Source organism: Salvia miltiorrhiza, chromosome 8 (genome assembly GCF_028751815.1).
Source record: "Salvia miltiorrhiza cultivar Shanhuang (shh) chromosome 8, IMPLAD_Smil_shh, whole genome shotgun sequence".
Taxonomy (NCBI): Eukaryota; Viridiplantae; Streptophyta; class Magnoliopsida; order Lamiales; family Lamiaceae; genus Salvia; species Salvia miltiorrhiza.
The window spans coordinates 2,295,500-2,313,448 of record NC_080394.1 but is presented as its reverse complement, the minus strand read 5'-3'; the positions used below and the strand labels follow the sequence as shown (position 1 = coordinate 2,313,448).

Here is a 17,949-nt window from a genome sequence, read left to right as displayed (position 1 = left end):
TTTCTTCTACTTTTTTTTAATCTATATGTTTTTTTCCTTGATTCTTTTTTTTTTTTCTTAAGAAAAGCTAATCTATTAACTCCAGGAAAATATTTTATCAACTGAACTGCGCTTCACCGTCAGATATCTTTGTTAATTAACCTCTAATCAATATAAAAATAAATTCAGAAAATAGTAATTATTGAAAATTGGATGAACAATATTTATAAATATGATACCAAACAACCAAAATATTCCATGCATATATTTCTCACTCATCGTGATCCATGACCCACGGTAAAAGACAATGATCTTTTAGCTACCACAATAAACAATAGATAAATATTACAAATATCATTCACTTTAATTTAACTTATGTAATAATTCATTGCTTTTTTTTATATATCGAAACATATTAACGGGACAAAAAATGGGACACCCTAAAAATGCGTGCACACATCAAGCCAAAAATAAGACTGCTCCCTAATGACTTTTGAAAAAGACTAATCTCTAAATTAATCATACATACCCTGAGTTCGAGGGTTTTTTAGGACAGTAACTTAGATTGATTTGGAAATTAGGACAATAACTTTCGAACTTGTAAAAATAGGACACTAATTTTTGTTTAGAGTAAAATAGGACACTAATTAATAAGTATTGCATCCGCAGGACATTTTTTAGCCAATTATCAGCTGAGAAATGTCCTATTTTTACGACGCTTATTAATTAGTGTCCTATTTTACTCTAAAAAAATAATTAGTGTCCTATTTTCACAATTCCGAAAGTTATTGTCCTAATTTTCAAATCAATCTAAGTTAATGTCCTAAAAAATCCCCTGACTCTACATACCCTACATATACACAAAAAATAATTTAACTATTTTAATTACAACACACAAATATATATACCCTTCATTCACCAATACCTCCTCTAATAACAAAGAGGGAAATAAAGATGGATGAGATAAGAGAAGTTGCAAAGGCCTACTACCATGGGAGGGGAGAACAAGAGAAAGAGCTGGCGCGACAGTTCTTCAAATCCCTGGATGAAGACAACAACAACGTTGTCTGCCTCCAGGAGTACAAGAAGTACGTGAAATCCTCTCTCTCGAGTGATGACGAGGTTTTCGGGCTATTGGACAAGAACGGGGACGAAACCCTAGACTTCAACGAAGTGCTGGCCCTTTATTACATGGATAAAGTCTCCATTCCTCGGTGCAAGGTATGTGACAAATTGCTTCTAGCTTCCTACTTTTCGTGCTTGCGTTGCCTAGGGAAACCCTCGTACAACGTCTGCTGCGACTGCTACGGTGGAGGGAGGTACGAGCACCACCACGCCTCCGGTGAGTTCGCAGATACAAGAGCGTTGCTTATGATGTTGGATCAGATCATGGAGAAGGCTGATCATGTTCCAAAAGCTTGTGAGGAGGATCCAAATAATTGTGAGGTATATTAATTATGTTAATTGAGCTATTTTTGGACTTATGCAAAAGTATTTTGTAGCCTAGTTATTGTGTGATGTGAGGTAAGGCTGGAGACATGAATGTTTGAGATATTTGTAGTTTATGGCTCAAACTTTCGAGTGATTTGCAGAAATAGCCCAAATTTTAAGAAATCCAGACAAGGGTTCCCCGTCGAGAGAAACGTTGGGGAATTGTTCTCCGTCAGGCCGAGCTTCTGCCGCTTCGGTTGTTGGTAGATTTCCGGTGGTCCAACGAGATCGGCGCCGGCGGCCATGATTCTGAGAGGAGCGAAGGTTTTTGATTGATTGATTGCTTGTTGTGTGGAAATTAGGGTTTTTGGTTGGATTGTAAATTTGTAATGGAGAAGTTATTATAGGGATGAAATACTTGGAGGCTACGCACGCAGAAGACATAAATAAATACTTTTAATATATATTTTTAATCTTTTAATTACTTATATTTTTAAGTATTGTGACCTGGATTTTCCTACAAAATAAAAATACTATATGGTTTATTTTCGTGTAAATTAATGAATTTTTTATATTTTTGAATTTTTTATATTTTTTTCACTAAATATAAAAAATTCATTAATTTACACGAAAATAAACCATTTCAAAAAAATCAAGTATTCTTATGATTTTTTTGACGGTGAGCAATTCCGATTAAATTGAAATTGATATAACTTCGACATGACATATTATTGATTACATAGTATACACATTTTTCTAGAGTATTACGGGCTAAGGACAAAACAATATCGTATACTTAAGTGGAAAACAAAGTCGTTTTCCATGAAATTGAAATAATTGCACTTTTCATTTATAAAGACGACGTTTAGAAGATGTAAGAGCTCTGTCGTTTTGAACATCGACCAATTTAGCCACATTGACGGTTTTGGTAAATATGTCAGCATCAATTTAGGGGGAAAATAAATTTCGTGGGAAAAGTTTGACGAGTACTAAGTTCATGTATTTGATGCATGACACTCAATGATCACAAGTTCAAAGCCTAGAAGCAGAAAGATCTATATATACACACCGAGTAATTCTAACTCATTTACCTCAATCAACTTGGAGCGGAAATACCAAAATTTAATGTTAAGTTTGCCCATAAAAATTCAATTTAATGTTAAGTTTACCCATAAAAATTCAACATCTTATTAATTATCATGGAAATGTAAAGTAATTAGTCTCTCATGAATTTTGTCGAATAGTTTATGAGCGATCATGATATTATGAAATGAAAGTGTTTAGTTTCTACAAATCTTCAATTCCATTACTGCAACTTTGAAGAAAATATGTAGCAATTCCATAATTTACCTATTAAAAAATGCCAGAATAATTTAATATTTCTCATGAATTTCAGCAAACAGTTTATGAGCGAAGTACAATTACAACAAAATGTTCTAGTGACAAATTTTTACCCTAAAATGTGTTGCTAGATAATTCTGACATCTTGTGATGGGTAACTATTATGCGTGTCTAAAAAATAATATCAGTTCTATCAATTTTGTAAGTAACAATTTATATGTAAAAAAGTATATATAGGTGTATGATATAGGTGTAACTAAATTTTGTGACACGCCTCAATATAAAGTGAAACTCCATTTTAGATAGATAGGAATATTTAAACAGTCTATTTGAATCGATGCTTTCCTAAAGAAATATGAGCATATGAAGTGTTTCCTTGTTCATGAAAGAGAAAAAAAGGAATGAAATATAATGTAAAATTACCCTAAGATTTAGTTATATATGAACAATCGAAGTTAGAAAATGAATTTGAAATCCACATGAAGGAAAATATATCCTTTGTATTTAGTGAAATAATAACGTCAAATAATATGAACTTATGTTTGTAAATACTAGATGATTGTGTTTCCGATTAACTTGTTTACAGAAAATCTTCACTTTCTAAGATGACAAGTGTTGAAAATACCATGTGTTTGTGAATGTCCTAACTGAGAATTCTTGAATGCATAGGGTTAATATATACTTTGCGGAATGTCCTGAGACAGAATTTTTTATTGTTCATATAGTTGATATATAACTGTTTGTAGAAAGTCCTGACAGAGAATTCTTGATTGTTCATATAGTTGATATATAACTGTTTGTAGAAAGTCCTGACAGAGAATTCTTGATTGTTCCTTTCTTTTTATTTTTTTTATTTTTTTACATGTATAAGTCGAGTGATAGGGTGATTATAGTATTGACTGTGTAGAGAAGATATTTTCCGAACCTTTTACATGATCGAGTTTAATGATTCCTGATCACATAATGAGGGGCGAGACTCATAATATGGACCATGTGCAAATTCTTGAAATTATGCTCTATATTTAATTTATATAGGGGCCCACTCCAGTGAGACCCCCCTATTTTTCGTGGGCCCTGTGCGATCATCCACCCCACAAGGTCAGAACCGCCCCTTGATTGGTCAATAAACAATTTGTACATATTATAAAGTTCAACTTTAATCAAATTAGATATATAAAAAATTATTAGTTTCATATAAGTACACTCTTTTACAATTAATTATTACTGTATACAAGGAATTGACTTTTGTATTAAATTTCCCTCGAGCTGAATGTGATTAATAAACTAACACAAAAAGAATAGGTCAGGCCTTAACATGTAGTATTTGTTGTGTTTGATCGTGATTGGTATAGAAATAACTTTTTTTTTTCTTTTTTGAGAAGGTCAAATTTGTTTAGTTGAAAGCAAATTTAACATAAAAATAATGGATTCACGTTGCTATCATGTCAAGATAGATAAATGTTGTTGCGATTACATACCAATCACGAGATATAGTAAATTATCTCTTATAAATATCTTTTGTATTTTATTATCTCATTTAGAAGGTGGGATACGAATCACATATATATGATTACACCATGCCCTTGTTTATTTAAGAGCTGATCAGCTTTGATTTTTGAAGCAACTAAGATAATAATCTATCATAATTAAATGTCTAGCCATCACATTAATTCTTACACTACAAGAAAATGCAGCTGTAACCATCGAAAATTCGGTCGTTAAACCCAAAAAATCGGTCGTTAAATGCTTAAAGATCGAATTAACGATCGAAAATTGTTGTCGCCATTTTGTTCGTCGTCCGGCCGTTAACGACCGAACATTTTCGGTCGTTAATTAACAACGACCAAAATTTAATTTTAACGACCGTTTAGTCTGTCGTTAAAACCATGGAGAAGCCGTGCACAGACCTAATATAATTTCTATTCCATTAGCTTGTACTCGATCCAAGTAAATAAACTCGTGTTGTGATATAAAATCAAATCGAGAGATATGCGGATAATCATCGATTGCAGTCGTTTAATCCATATGTCAATAAATATAATTCAATCATTAACAATTAGAAATTTATAATAATAAATTTTTGAAGAGGGTGTCCCATGCGGATGTCCACACGATACAGACACCATGTATGTGGCCTATTAGAGTATTACAAGTGTCCTATTACAGTATGTGAGTGGTCTGCACCGTACCGACTGCTGCACAAGAGAATTTTTGTAAATTTTTTAAGGAACCTCGACTAGCTACGACAAATTCAAACCAGGGGGCTTAGCCCACTGGCCACCGGGTCCTCACTTAAGTGAAGTGACCCGGGTTCGATCCCTCTTGGGAGCGAATTGGAGATGGGAGATATAAGGTGGATCTTGGTGAATGGAGAGATAAGGTTGTTCTTGGAGTGGATGAGAAACTAATTACTAACATCTAACATGACTTTGCCCGATCAAAAAAAAAAAAAAAAAAAAAAAGCTACGACAAATTCAACTTTCTGAGAAGAAAAAAAACCCACAATATTTAATTACATGATAAGATGAAGAAGATGCTAAGAATAAAAAAAATACAAGTTGGCTTACCATGACTTGTGAGCCTCGCCTATATTAAGGGCAGGTTGCAAGGAAATTAAACACACACTGGCGCGCGCGCACACACACATATATCTATACATATTAATCGATCAATTAATTAGGGAAATTTTTGAGATGGGTTTACATGGGAAATTGATTGCAGCAGTAGAATTCAGAGCTGGTGGAGATGTGTTCCACGAGCTTCTCAAGAACAATCCACATAATTTTTCCACAATGAGCCCTGAAATAGTGCAAGGTTGTGATCTTCATGAGGGTGAATTTGGTGATGTTGGTTCCATCATTTGTTGGAGGTACACTCAGGGTAAGCAATATTTTTGTCCTAATCTCAATATTTGGAATCCTCTATGCCAATTTTTGGGTGTTGATTATTACAAAACCAAGGGTATATAAATCTTTTAGCTTCATTTTTTTGCAATAAATATTAATTAGAATTCATTATATTGTAATAATATTTACTTTGAGGTTGTGTTCTATTTGATGGTAAATAGTGGAAAACATATAATTTCTTCAGGCAGGATGGAATTTTTTTTGGACAACTTAATTATTTTCACTCCAATTCACGATAATGTTATAATAGGTGTTAATGTTATACTTTTATCCTATTTTTCACCCTAGAGAACATAGGAAAAAGTTGGGGACAGCTAAAATACGATGAAGTTTTCCTATATTTTCTTATTCCTTTTTTCTCTTATGATAAATTTGCAACAGAAAAGATACTACATCCTTGTATTGTCTAGCTCATCGACTATTCCTTCTAATGTCACGTTGTAAATTTTTAATTTGCGATTGCATAGATGGGAAAGAGAAGAGAGCGAAGCAGGTGATCCAATCGATCGATGAAGATAAAAAATTGATTAAATTCAAGGTGCTTGAGGGAGACTTAATGGAGCTATACAAAGATTTCGTTATTATAGTCCATGTGGAGACACATGGAGGAACTGATTTGGTGACGTCGACATTAGAATACGAGATGCTTAATGAAGAAGTAGAGCATCCCATCTCGTTGCTTTCCAACTTCATCAACGTCATCAAAGACATCGAAACTCATCATCTTGGCCAACCTTGAATGTTCACTATTAGCCATTTCCAACAAGAACGTGTGGTATTCAATAATGTTTGATACTTAGATGTGTGTGTGTGAGAGAGAGAGAGAGTGAGAATTTGTCCAGTGATGTGTGATTACTTTAATGTTTCGAAGTTATTGTATTTAGCTCTTCTATTCCTACTGCAACATTGTATGCAAGCCAGTGATGTGTGATTAAAAAATAAAAGGATTATTTTTAAAAAATTGCACGAACTTTGATTACATAGTGATTTTTAGCTCAATTTACAACAATTACAAATTCATTCATAGCAATTCCATATTTATTTGTGGTTCCTTCAGCTTGGAGTTCCACTTTTGTATATGTAATCTATTAAAAAAATGCCAAAACAATCCAATATTTCATTTGAGAATTTCAACAAACAGTTTATGAGCAAAGGAGCGCTACAACGAAATGTTCTAGTGAGATGATTTTTGAAGAATTGTCACCCTAAAATGAGCGTATGAATTGTTCACTATGATGGATAATTTTTATCCATGGAAAATGATGGATAATAAAAATTTATGCCTATAGTGAAAATAAGGAAGGAAAATGGTGAATTTCTCTTTTGTGTAAAATATGGAAAAAGAAATGAGTCATTTAAAAGCATAATCTTCACATTCTAAGATGACAAGAGTTGAAAATTCCATGTGTTTGTGAATGTCCTGACGGAGAATTCTTGGATGCATATAGTTGACTTATAAGTGTTTGTGGAAAGTCCTGAGAGAGAATTCTTGATTATCATATAGTTGATATATAACTGTTTGTAGAAAGTCCTGAGAGAGAATTCTTGATTGTTCCTTCTTCATTTTTTTTTTTGGTATAAGTTGGGTGATGGTGTAGTTATAGTATTGACCGTGTAGAGAAAACATTTTCCGAACCTTTTACATGATCAAGTTTAATGTTGCCCGATCACGTAATCAGGGACAAAACTCAAATATTATGGACCATGTGCAAATTCTTGAAATTATGATGTATATTTGATTTTATTTTATTTTATATACTCTCTCTGTCCACAATATCATTGTCACTTTTGCGTTTTTTTATATACTCGTTCTGTCCACAAACTACCTTAAATCTGAGCGAAGATCAAACCAAACAAAATTGTTCAAAAATGCACTCATACATGTCGAATCCACATAGTTAAAGCTATACACACTACCGGGAATTATGATAAGGAAAACAATCGATAATTTGAAAGTAAGATCGAAAAAATAAAATAAGCTCACCATAATGTGAATCCAAATACTTTATCCTTATTTTTTGTGGGCCTTGTGCGATCGTCCACCCCACAGGGTCAAAAACCGCCCCTTGCGTGATCAATATAAAATTTGTACCTATTACAAGGTTCAACTTTAACTAGATCAGGTATCTAAAAAATTATTAGTTTAATATAAGCATTTCTTTTACATTTAATTATATACTCTATACATCGAATTGACTTTGGTATTAAATTTCCCTCGAGATGAATGTGATTAATAAATTAACACAAAGAATAGGTGGGACCTTAACATGTTATGTTTGATCGAGATTGGTGGAGAAATTACTTATTTCTTTCTTGTTTGAGAAGGTCAAATTTGTTTAATTGAAAGAAAATTTAGCATAAACATAATGGATTCACGTTACATTTTATTAGTATAAATATATATAAAGAAGATAAAATTATACTCAAAGATATAAGGGATTGTTCATTCTTAGTTACGATATTGCCCTTTAGTACACCAATGCATGAACAGATTTGTTCGTGCATTTGCGTACCCACATTTCATGAATCATGTGAGGGTGAGAAGGGGAAGTCCGTCGCCTCCATGCATGGGCGGCGCTATCAAGACCACGATATGCAGTGGTCAATGGCGGACACATGGGCGGAGCCTGCCCCCGACGATAAGGGAGGCAAAAAATTTTGCCCCTACATTTTTTAGTTTTTAGTGGGATAAGATTTAAATATATTTATAATATTTTTATATACAATATAAGGGTTAACTTGAAAAAATTAAGGTGGGGTAAATTATCATATTTTTTTTTTAATAAGCCACTGTCATTCAATCGAAACATAGAAAAATTATCTTCTAAAAATTTCGAACTGAAAATTATAAAAATATTACTTATATCAAGATTTTTTTCTGCGTTCGTCCCTAAAGTTGGAGGAGGATGGTGTGCGATTAACATTTGTTTTAAGGGCAAATTTGGATGTTCATGAAATATGACCAAATACACTTACTCGTTTCTAGCACTCCTTGTAAATAAATAATTGTTGCGATTACACATCAATCACGAGATATAAACAATAAAACAATTATTAATCAAAGTATTTAATATCCACTTGATCGCTAATTGATATTAAAAACATAAAATTGTTGAACTACTTCAGCTTAAGTACTCACTAATTGTACCATTAATTCTTAGACTATTTTCAGTGATGGCTTTCAATTTACATACGCAACCCACCATTTAAAATAATTTCTATTTCCATTTCTACTCGAAAAAATAAATAAAAAATTGTTGTCATTTAATCGATTTGTCAATAAATATAATTCAATGATCAACAATTAGAAATTAATTCATAGTAATAACTAAATTTTGAAAAGGGTCTCCCATGCAGATGTCCACTCTAATAGGACGCCAGTAAGCGACCTATTAGAATACTAGTTAAAATATAAAAGATAAACCACAATATATTTATAGATACATTATATGTATAATATATTAAATTACACAATTGACCTTAAATTAAGCATATATGAGGGATATAATAGGCAAATCAAATTTTGTAAAACAAGGCTCTTTTATAATAGGTATAGATTAATTACAAGTATCCTATTATAGTAGGTGAAAGGTCCGCGTCGTGTCGACGGCTGAAATAAATGTTTGAAGGAGCCTCGACTAGCTACGAAAAATTCAGCTTTCTAAGAAAAAAAAGAAAAAAAAATCCACATTTAGATTAGGGGCAATGATTAATTATATGATAAGAATAAGAAAATACAAGTTGGTTTATATCATGAGCTGTGAGCCTCGCCTATATATTAAGGGAAGATTGCACTCTCTCTCTCTCACACACACACATACATATTCATATTTATCTATATATATTAATACATCAATTAATTAGGGAAATTTTGGAGATGGGTTTACATGGGAAATTGATTTCAGCAGTAGAATACAAAGCTGGTGGAGATGTGTTTCATGAACTTTTCAGGTACAAGCCAGAGAATATTTCCATAATGAGCCCTGATAAAATACAAGGTTGTGATCTTCATGAGGGGCAATTTGGTCATGTTGGTTCCATCATTTGCTGGAGGTACACTCTTGGTAAGAACTATCGTTTTCGTCGTTAATTTCCGTCGTGAATTTTAAGGTTTTTTTGTAGGGGATATATATATTTTTTATCTTTATGTTTTTGTTGGTTCCATTTTGATTATAAAAATGTACTTAAAATGTTTAATTGGTGTAGACCATACCACTATTTCCCTTCAAAAGTAAGTTTTCTAATCTCCATGCCCAAAAGAATTGAGCCTATTCTAATGTGACGGAGTATTGAAGTGTCCCACATTGGATTGGAGATAGTGGCATGAGCCACTTTATATGGTGAGGCAACCCTCTCCCTTATAAGGCCTTTTAAGGGAGGAATGGGCCCAATATCCATTTCTAACACGGAGGGAGTATTTGTCGAAAAACTAGAAATGAAGATATTATTTTTAAAATGAAATGAGAGATAATTATGTGTTGACCACAACGACATTTAATGTAAATGATGAGTTATATGATGATATTTTTTTATTAATTTACTTTCTATTTTAGAAAGTAGTCTATTGAAATAAGACATCCAAATAAGGAAACATGACATATTGAATTCGAACATGTACTAATATTTTTCCTTATTTTTCACCCTAGAGAACATAGTATTACAAAATGTTGGGCACAACTAAAATGCGATGAAGTTTTCCCTATTTTTGTTGTTCCTCTTTTTTTCTCATGATAAATTTGCATAAAAGAATAACATATCGTATTATCTTTCTCGTAGACTATTCCTTCTAATGTCATGTTGTAAATTTAATTTGCGATTGTGTAGCTGGGGAAGAGAAGATATCAAAGCAGGTGATCCAATCGATTGACGAAGAGAAAAAATTGATTCAATTCAAGGTGCTTGAGGGAGACTTGATGGAGCTATACAAAGATTTCGTTATTACGATCCATGTGGAGACACATGGAGGAATTGATTTGGTGACGACGACATTTGAATACGAGATGCTTAATGAAGAAGTAGAGCATCCCATCTCGTACCTTTCCAACTTCATCAACATCACCAAAGACATTGAAACTCATCATCTTGCCCAACCTTGAATGTTGACTCTTAGCTATTTCCAACAAGAACGTGTGGTATTCAATAATGTTTGATACTTTGATGTGTATGTGTGTGTGTGTGTGAGAAAGAGTGAGAGTTTTTCCAATTTGTTGTGTGATTACTTTAAAGTTTCGAAGTTATTGTATTTAGCTCTTCTATTCCTACTGCAACATTGTGTGCGAGCCAGTGATGTGTGATTAAAATAATAAAAGGATTATTTTTGAAAAATAGCTCGAACTTTCATTAAATTTACAATAATTACAAACTCATTCATATAATGCACTCAATCTTTGTTACTAGAAATAGCAAAACATTTAGTCAATAGTCATTGAGGAGTTTTGTCGAACAGTTTATGAGCGAGCATGATATAATGAAATGAAAGTGTTAAGTTTCGACAATCTTCAATTCCATGACTGCAAATTTCAAGAAAATATAAAGCAATTCCATATTTATTCGTGGTTCCTTCACCTTGGCGTTCCACTTTTGTATGTGTAACCTTTTAGAAAAAATGCCAAAACAATCCAATATTTCATTTGAGAATTTCAACAAACAGTTTATGAGCGAAGGAGCGCTACAATGAAATGTTCTAGTGAGATGATTTTTGAAGAATTATCACCCTAAAATGAGCGTATGAAGTGTTTCCTTGTTCATGAAAGAGAAAAAGAGGAATGAAATATAGAGTAAATTAGTCTAAAATTTAGTTATGAACAATCAAAGTTAGATACTAGAGAAATGAATTTGAAATCCACATGAAGGAAATTATACCCTGTGTACTTAATGAATTAATAACGTCAAATAATACAAAATTATGTTTGTAATTACTAGATGATTGATTCCGATTTACTTGTTTACAGCAAATCTTCACTTTCTTGGATGACAAGAGTTGAAAACACCATGTGTTTGTGAATGTCCTGACTGAGACTTCTTGAATGCATATAGTTGATATATAACTGTTTGTGGAAAGTCCTGAGAGAGAATTATTGATTGTTTCTTCTTCTTCTTCATTTTTTTTAAAATTATTATTAAGTTGGGTGAATCGATGGGGTGATTATAGTACTGACTGTGTAGAGAAGACATTTTCCAAACCATTTAAATTATCGGGTTTAATGTTGCCCGATCGCGTAATTAGGGACGAGACTCAGATAATATGGATCGTGTGCGAAATGGCAGATCCAAGATTTTCAAATTGGAGGTGTTATTTAATTTTAAAGATTATGGTTTATTTTTATGTTGGGCTTATAATTTTCTTTGAGGTTATATTTGTAATTGGGGGTGCGAAAACTAAACCTAAAATAATTTACATATAAATATTAATACTACTATTTTATTTTTTATTTTTTTATGGATGCAGCTGCACCTCATGTTCCAAGCTGGATCTGCTAGTTGGTGCGAATTCTTGATATTATGCTCTATATTTATTTTTCTTTGGGGATGATTATTCACCGCCCCTATTTTACTCTTCATAGCCACTATCTAAAATAATAGTAGTAGTTAAAAATTTACCTTATATTTTACCGTATATTTAATATACCGTATATTTAAACATGGGACTATAAATAATAAAGTAAGGGCTATAAATAGGATCGCCTTTTTTTTTGTTTATATATAATTTTGAGCCGAGATTGATTCCATATATTTTGTACTCTTTAATTTGAGCCAAATCAAACCCAACGGAATATTAGAAAAAATCGACATGGGCTATTTGCATTTGATTAAGATCAAGCCCAAACTATCTTAAATCTTAACGAAGATCAAACCCAACAAAATAGTTCAAAAATGATACTCATAGATGTCGAATCCACATGGTCAAAGCTACACATACTACCAGGAAATATGATCTGGCAAATAATCGATAATTTGAAAGTAAGATCGAAAAAAAAAAACAAAATAAACACACCATATGTGAATCCAAATACTTTTCGGGATCCTTATTTTTCGTGGGACCTGTGCGATCGTTCACCCCTACACACGGCTACAGCTAGGGATGGCAGTGGATCTTGGATCCGGTCCAGATCCGTGGATTCAGATCCGTTTTTACGGATCTGGATCTCAGTTTTTTGGACCCGACGGATCTGGATCTGGATCTCAATTTTAAAAACGGATCTGGATCTGGATCTTGAAATTTTAGATCCGGATCCGGCCCAGATCCGACCTATATTTTTTATATTTTATATTTAGTTTACTAATAATATTAACTAAATTAAAAATAATAAATAAATTATATTCAAAAGAATAAAAACTAAAAGTAACTAGATAAAAGTATTTTGTGTTATATTTTTTATGATGGAAATTAGATGTTGTTGATTTTGTGAAATTTTTTTAATTTAATTTAAAAATAGTAGATCCATGGATCTGGACCCGTGGACCCGCGGATCTGACGGATCTGGATCTGGATCCAAAATTTTCAGATCCACGGATCTGGATCTGGATCTGGTATATGAAAACGGATCTGGATCTGGTATTGGCCAGACCCGGTCCAGATCCGGCCCGTTGCCATCCCTAGCTACAGCTGCCCCTAACGTGATATGATAATATGATAGATAACCAATTTGTACATATTATAAATTTGAATTTTAATCAGATCAGATATTTACAAAATCATTAGTTTAATACTCCCTCCGTTCCTTATATATAGGCTGGTTGAGATTTTCGCAAGGATTAAGAAAAATCATTGTAAATGAAAATATATAAGTAAACTTCCTAATATGTTCATATTATATATTATTTAACGATGTATTAAAGTTGGAGTAAATTAAAGAATTAAACGGAGACATAATAATAAGTGAGTAAAAACAACATCACTTTTTATGAAAATAAGCCTATATAAATAGGACAATCGAAAAAAGAAAACAAGCCTCTACATAACAATTTACTAAAAAATATGGGTTCTTAATTATACTTAATTATCATTTTTCTACTTTGTTACATACGCACTTAAAACACTAATCTACAATTCCTTAATCTCGTGCCGAAAACAAATGCATCTAGATTCGTGGGACGGATGAAGTATATGAGACCAGGGGCGTAGCCAGGGGGCTAGGGGGGGCTGAAGCCCCCTCCCAAATTTTGAATTTTTTTTAGTATATATATATATATATATAGATATATGTTTATATTATAAAAGAAATTTGTTTTACAAAAGTTGATTAGCTTGTTATATTCTTCCATTTATAATTAATTTAAGGATAATTGTGTTATTTAAAACTATATAATTTATAAAAATATTATACATTATTATCACTATTATGCTTGTCTTTTAATAGAAAATGCCTAAAATGGATGGAATGCCCAAAAAAAATTTGTTTGCTTTTATTACTATGCTTGTCTTTTATTATTATTGATTCTAGCTTGTAATTTATTGAAAATATATAATTTATGAAAATATTGTTCGTTATTATTGTTATTATGCTTGTCTATTAATAAAAAAATGCCTAAAATGTACAAAATGACAAAAAAAAGTTTGTAATGTATTGAAATTAATTTTTAATATATTAAAACTATATAGTATATGAAAATGTTGTTCTTTATAATTACTATTATACTCGTCTTTTAATAAAAAATGCTTTAAAAATACAGAATGTCCCAAAAAAATTTGTAATGTATTGAAACTAATTTGTTATATATATAAATTATATAATCTATGAAAATGTTGTTCTTTATTATTACTATTATGCTTGTCTTTTAATAAAATAATGCCTTAAATATACAGAATGTCTAAAAAAAAAAATCTGAACCCCCGTATAAGTTCAGCCCCCTCCCAAATTAATTCCTGGCTCCGCCACTGTATGAGACTGAGGGAGTGTAAGCACATTAATTCTTTTACATTTAATTATAATCAGCCTGCAGTATACATGGAAATATGGAATTGACTTTGGCATTAAATTCCCCTCGAGATGAATGGGATTAATAAATTAACACAAAAAAATAGGTGGGACCTTAACATGTTATAATGATAGATCGTTTTTGGTGGAGAAATAAGTTTCTATCACGTGAAGATAGATGAGGTGTCCCTTATCTGCTGCAATAATTAATTATATGATCAAAAATAAGAGATTAAAAAATTACAAGTGGGCCCACTATGCTAAGTATAAGGGATTTCCAAGTACCAAGAGGTCCAAGAGCGTAGAAAAAGGAAATTATTTAAGAAGAAAAAGATATTTTAATATCACGGGCAAGGTGAGATATGCATCAACATTTATATTTATCTATTACTCTATCCGTTCACGAAAATTTATCCCAGTCTTCATTTTCATTCATTTACGAAAACTTGTTCTAACCGTGTTTAAAAATAATTTCACTAACTATATATTATCTTTTAGATTTTCATAGTTTTATACATATTGATATTGATATTGCATTTCATGGACCCACCATTTCACTAACTATTATCCTTAATTTGTGGGGCTCTTTCTACGCTCAGTAAATACACAACTTTTCTTAAAACCCGTGTCAATTTCTCCTAGGACAAGTTTTCGTGGACAGAGAGAGTATTAAATTGTTATTGAACCTCAGTGTTATTTTAATTAGAGTTGATCATGCACCGTACATTCAATTGCATATAATTTTTTGCAAATTAGGGGTAGTTAATTTAGTAATAGTAAATAGGAGTATCTTACAAACATCTTTTGTACTACCTCCGTCCACTAATTGTTGGCCTAGGAGGCAAAACACGGATTTTAAGAAAAAGTGTAGTGAGTGGAGAAAGGGACCCACAAAATATATTGTTTATTAGTTGAGTGGAGAAAGGGACCCACAAAGTGTATTGTTTATTAGTTGAGTGGAGAAAAAAATGTATTGTTTATTGTGACCCATCAATTAAAAAATTATAAAGACTTACTATAAATGGGTAGGACATTTTTTGGTGGACGGACCAAAAAGGAAAGTAGGCCAACAATTAGTGGACGGAGGGAGTATTTTATATTGGGATGCGAATCACATATATATGATTACCAAACCCTTGTTTATTTAATAGCTTTGATTTTTGAAGCAACTAATTAAGATATTAATCTATCAAAAATGTCTAGCTATCACATTCTTAGACTATCATTAGTGGCGACTTCCAATCTCTCTCTCTCTCTCTATATATATATATATACACACAACCCATGACTTAATACATTAATTTATGTTTCCATTAGCTTGTAATTAAATAAACTCTTGTGCTGATATCAAATCAAATCGGGAGATATGCGAAGAATCATTGATCCATTTGTTAATAAATACCACATCCGTCCCCCCAAATTTATGTATTTATTTCATTTTTGGTATGTCCCCAAATATATGTCATTTCTATTTTCAGATACTATCCCACACATATTTAATAATTTTTCCCTTCACGTGTGAAACCCTCCATTATCAATATATTTTATTCATTACTAATACAATCAATAACCTTTTCAACCATTTTTTTTATCAAAATTCGTGTCGAAAGATTTCAGGCATAAATTCGTAACCGACAAGGAACATTTTTGTAAATAAGGGACTTCGACTAGCCACGATCAAATTCAGCTTTCTAAAAATACAAAAAAATCGCCATTCAAATATGGGCAATAATTAATACATGATAAGATCAAAAAGAAACTAAGAATAAAATATTACAAGTGGGCTCTCATGATCTGTGAGCCTCGCCTATATTAAGGGAAGATTGCAAGGATATTATTCACTCACACACACACATATACATATATATCTACATATATTAATCAAGCAATTAATTAATTAGGGAAATTTAGGAGATGGGTTTACATGGGAAGTTGATTGCAGCAATAGAATTCAAAGCTGGTGGGGATGTGTTTCATGAACTTTTCAGGTACAAGCCAGAGCATATTTCCAAAGCTACCCCTGATAAAGTGCATGGTTGTGATCTTCATGAGGGTCAATTTGGTCATGTTGGTTCCATCATTTGTTGGAGGTACACTCATGGTAAGCACTATTTTTGGCCTAATCTTAGTATTTGGGATTATTTTTTTGTTAAAATATTGTTCAATTTCATTTTTAATATTTTTGTTAAATTTTATACTTAATTAGGATTTATTAGATTTAATTAGAGTTTATAACTATTTTTCATATTTAATTTATAGTTATATTTTAGTTGATTAATAATTAGGATTGACTATTCCATAACCAAGATATATAAATTTTTTAGCTTCATTTTTGTGATAAATATTAATTAGGATTCCTTATATTAGTAATAATTATTTACTTTTAGGGTGCGTTTATCTGATGGAAAGGGTGGAAAACATATATTTTCACTATTTTTCTTTACTATTTTCACGTGTTTTGTACGGTGAATATTTTTTCCTGAACAAGATGGAAATTTTTTATGGGTGAAAAAGAACGTGTCCTTATATTGTCTAGCTCATCGACTATTCCTTCTAATTTCATGTTTATATTTTATTTGCAATTGCATAGATGGGAAAGAGAAGAGAGCAAAGCAAGTGATCCAATCGATTGATGAAGATAAAAAATTGATTGAATTCAAGATGCTTGAGGGAGAGTTGATGGAGCTATACAAAGATTTCCTTATTACAATCCATGTGGAGACACATGGTGGGATTGATTTGGTGACTTGGACTTTAGAGTATGAGATGCTCAATGAAGATGTGGAGCATCCCATTACATTGCTCTCCTTCTTCATCGACATCACCAAAGACATCGAAACTCATCATCTCGGCCAACCTTGAATGTTAGATATGTTTGATGCTTTGATGTGTGTATGTGTGTGTGAGAGAAAGAGAGAGAGTTTGTCCCAATTTGTTGTGTGATTAGTTTAAAGTTTCGAAAGTTATTGTATTTGGCTCTCTTATTTCTACTGCGAGCAATGATGTGTGACTAATAAATAAAAGGATTACTTTTAAAAAAATAGGTCGAACTTTGATTGCGTGGCGAGTTTTTTTTACAATAATTACAAATATAGTCTGTCGTTGTTCGGTTTATAGTTCGAGTCAAAATTTCCAGCTAACTGAGACTTATTGTCTGACTGATAACTGTATGGATGAGACCTAGTGTCCCACAATCTTAATGCGTCATATGTCCGGAAATTTTGGCTCGGGCTAAAAATCTGAACAATAGAATTCAAGACAAGTTATATTTGTAATAATTATAAATTTGGGCTAAAAACTCAACATGTGCTATATTTTTTAAGAATAACCAAATAAAAATTACATGTGTTATAAGACATAATGCAAACACTCAC

The 17,949-nt window shown here is 31.9% G+C and overlaps 4 protein-coding genes across 4 annotated transcripts; all 4 read left to right on the top strand.

Annotated features, from left to right (window-relative positions):
* The first annotated feature begins 933 nt into the window (after positions 1-933).
* On the top strand, positions 934-1,742 carry LOC130997058 (uncharacterized). Its single transcript, XM_057922336.1, has 2 exons — positions 934-1,425; positions 1,647-1,742. Exons 1-2 carry the CDS (start codon positions 934-936, stop codon positions 1,740-1,742), a joined length of 588 nt encoding a protein of 195 aa, XP_057778319.1.
* A 3,651-nt stretch (positions 1,743-5,393) lies between these two features.
* Positions 5,394-6,623, top strand: LOC130999920 (kirola-like). Its single transcript, XM_057925617.1, has 2 exons — positions 5,394-5,631; positions 6,125-6,623. The coding sequence occupies exons 1-2, from the start codon at positions 5,445-5,447 to the stop codon at positions 6,394-6,396; spliced, it is 459 nt and encodes a 152-aa protein (XP_057781600.1). The 5' UTR covers positions 5,394-5,444; the 3' UTR covers positions 6,397-6,623.
* Positions 6,624-9,470: 2,847 nt separating this feature from the next.
* On the top strand, positions 9,471-10,982 carry LOC130999919 (kirola-like). Its single transcript, XM_057925616.1, has 2 exons — positions 9,471-9,721; positions 10,482-10,982. The coding sequence occupies exons 1-2, from the start codon at positions 9,535-9,537 to the stop codon at positions 10,751-10,753; spliced, it is 459 nt and encodes a 152-aa protein (XP_057781599.1). The 5' UTR covers positions 9,471-9,534; the 3' UTR covers positions 10,754-10,982.
* A 5,432-nt stretch (positions 10,983-16,414) lies between these two features.
* LOC130999918 (kirola-like) lies at positions 16,415-17,618 on the top strand. Its single transcript, XM_057925615.1, has 2 exons — positions 16,415-16,676; positions 17,166-17,618. Exons 1-2 carry the CDS (start codon positions 16,490-16,492, stop codon positions 17,435-17,437), a joined length of 459 nt encoding a protein of 152 aa, XP_057781598.1. The 5' UTR covers positions 16,415-16,489; the 3' UTR covers positions 17,438-17,618.
* Positions 17,619-17,949: the final 331 nt, after the last annotated feature.

Excerpts from the sequence above, each read along its gene's own strand:
- LOC130999918 (XM_057925615.1), top strand. The coding sequence starts at position 16,490 with ATGGGTTTACATGGGAAGTTGATTGCAGCAATAGAATTCAAAGCTGGT. Across the intron at positions 16,677-17,165 it reads TTGTTGGAGGTACACTCATG|ATGGGAAAGAGAAGAGAGCA; the intron begins GTAAGCACTATT and ends GCAATTGCATAG.
- LOC130999919 (XM_057925616.1), top strand. The coding sequence starts at position 9,535 with ATGGGTTTACATGGGAAATTGATTTCAGCAGTAGAATACAAAGCTGGT. Across the intron at positions 9,722-10,481 it reads TTGCTGGAGGTACACTCTTG|CTGGGGAAGAGAAGATATCA; the intron begins GTAAGAACTATC and ends GCGATTGTGTAG.
- LOC130999920 (XM_057925617.1), top strand. The coding sequence starts at position 5,445 with ATGGGTTTACATGGGAAATTGATTGCAGCAGTAGAATTCAGAGCTGGT. Across the intron at positions 5,632-6,124 it reads TTGTTGGAGGTACACTCAGG|ATGGGAAAGAGAAGAGAGCG; the intron begins GTAAGCAATATT and ends GCGATTGCATAG.
- LOC130997058 (XM_057922336.1), top strand. The coding sequence starts at position 934 with ATGGATGAGATAAGAGAAGTTGCAAAGGCCTACTACCATGGGAGGGGA. Across the intron at positions 1,426-1,646 it reads AGGATCCAAATAATTGTGAG|GCCGAGCTTCTGCCGCTTCG; the intron begins GTATATTAATTA and ends GTTCTCCGTCAG.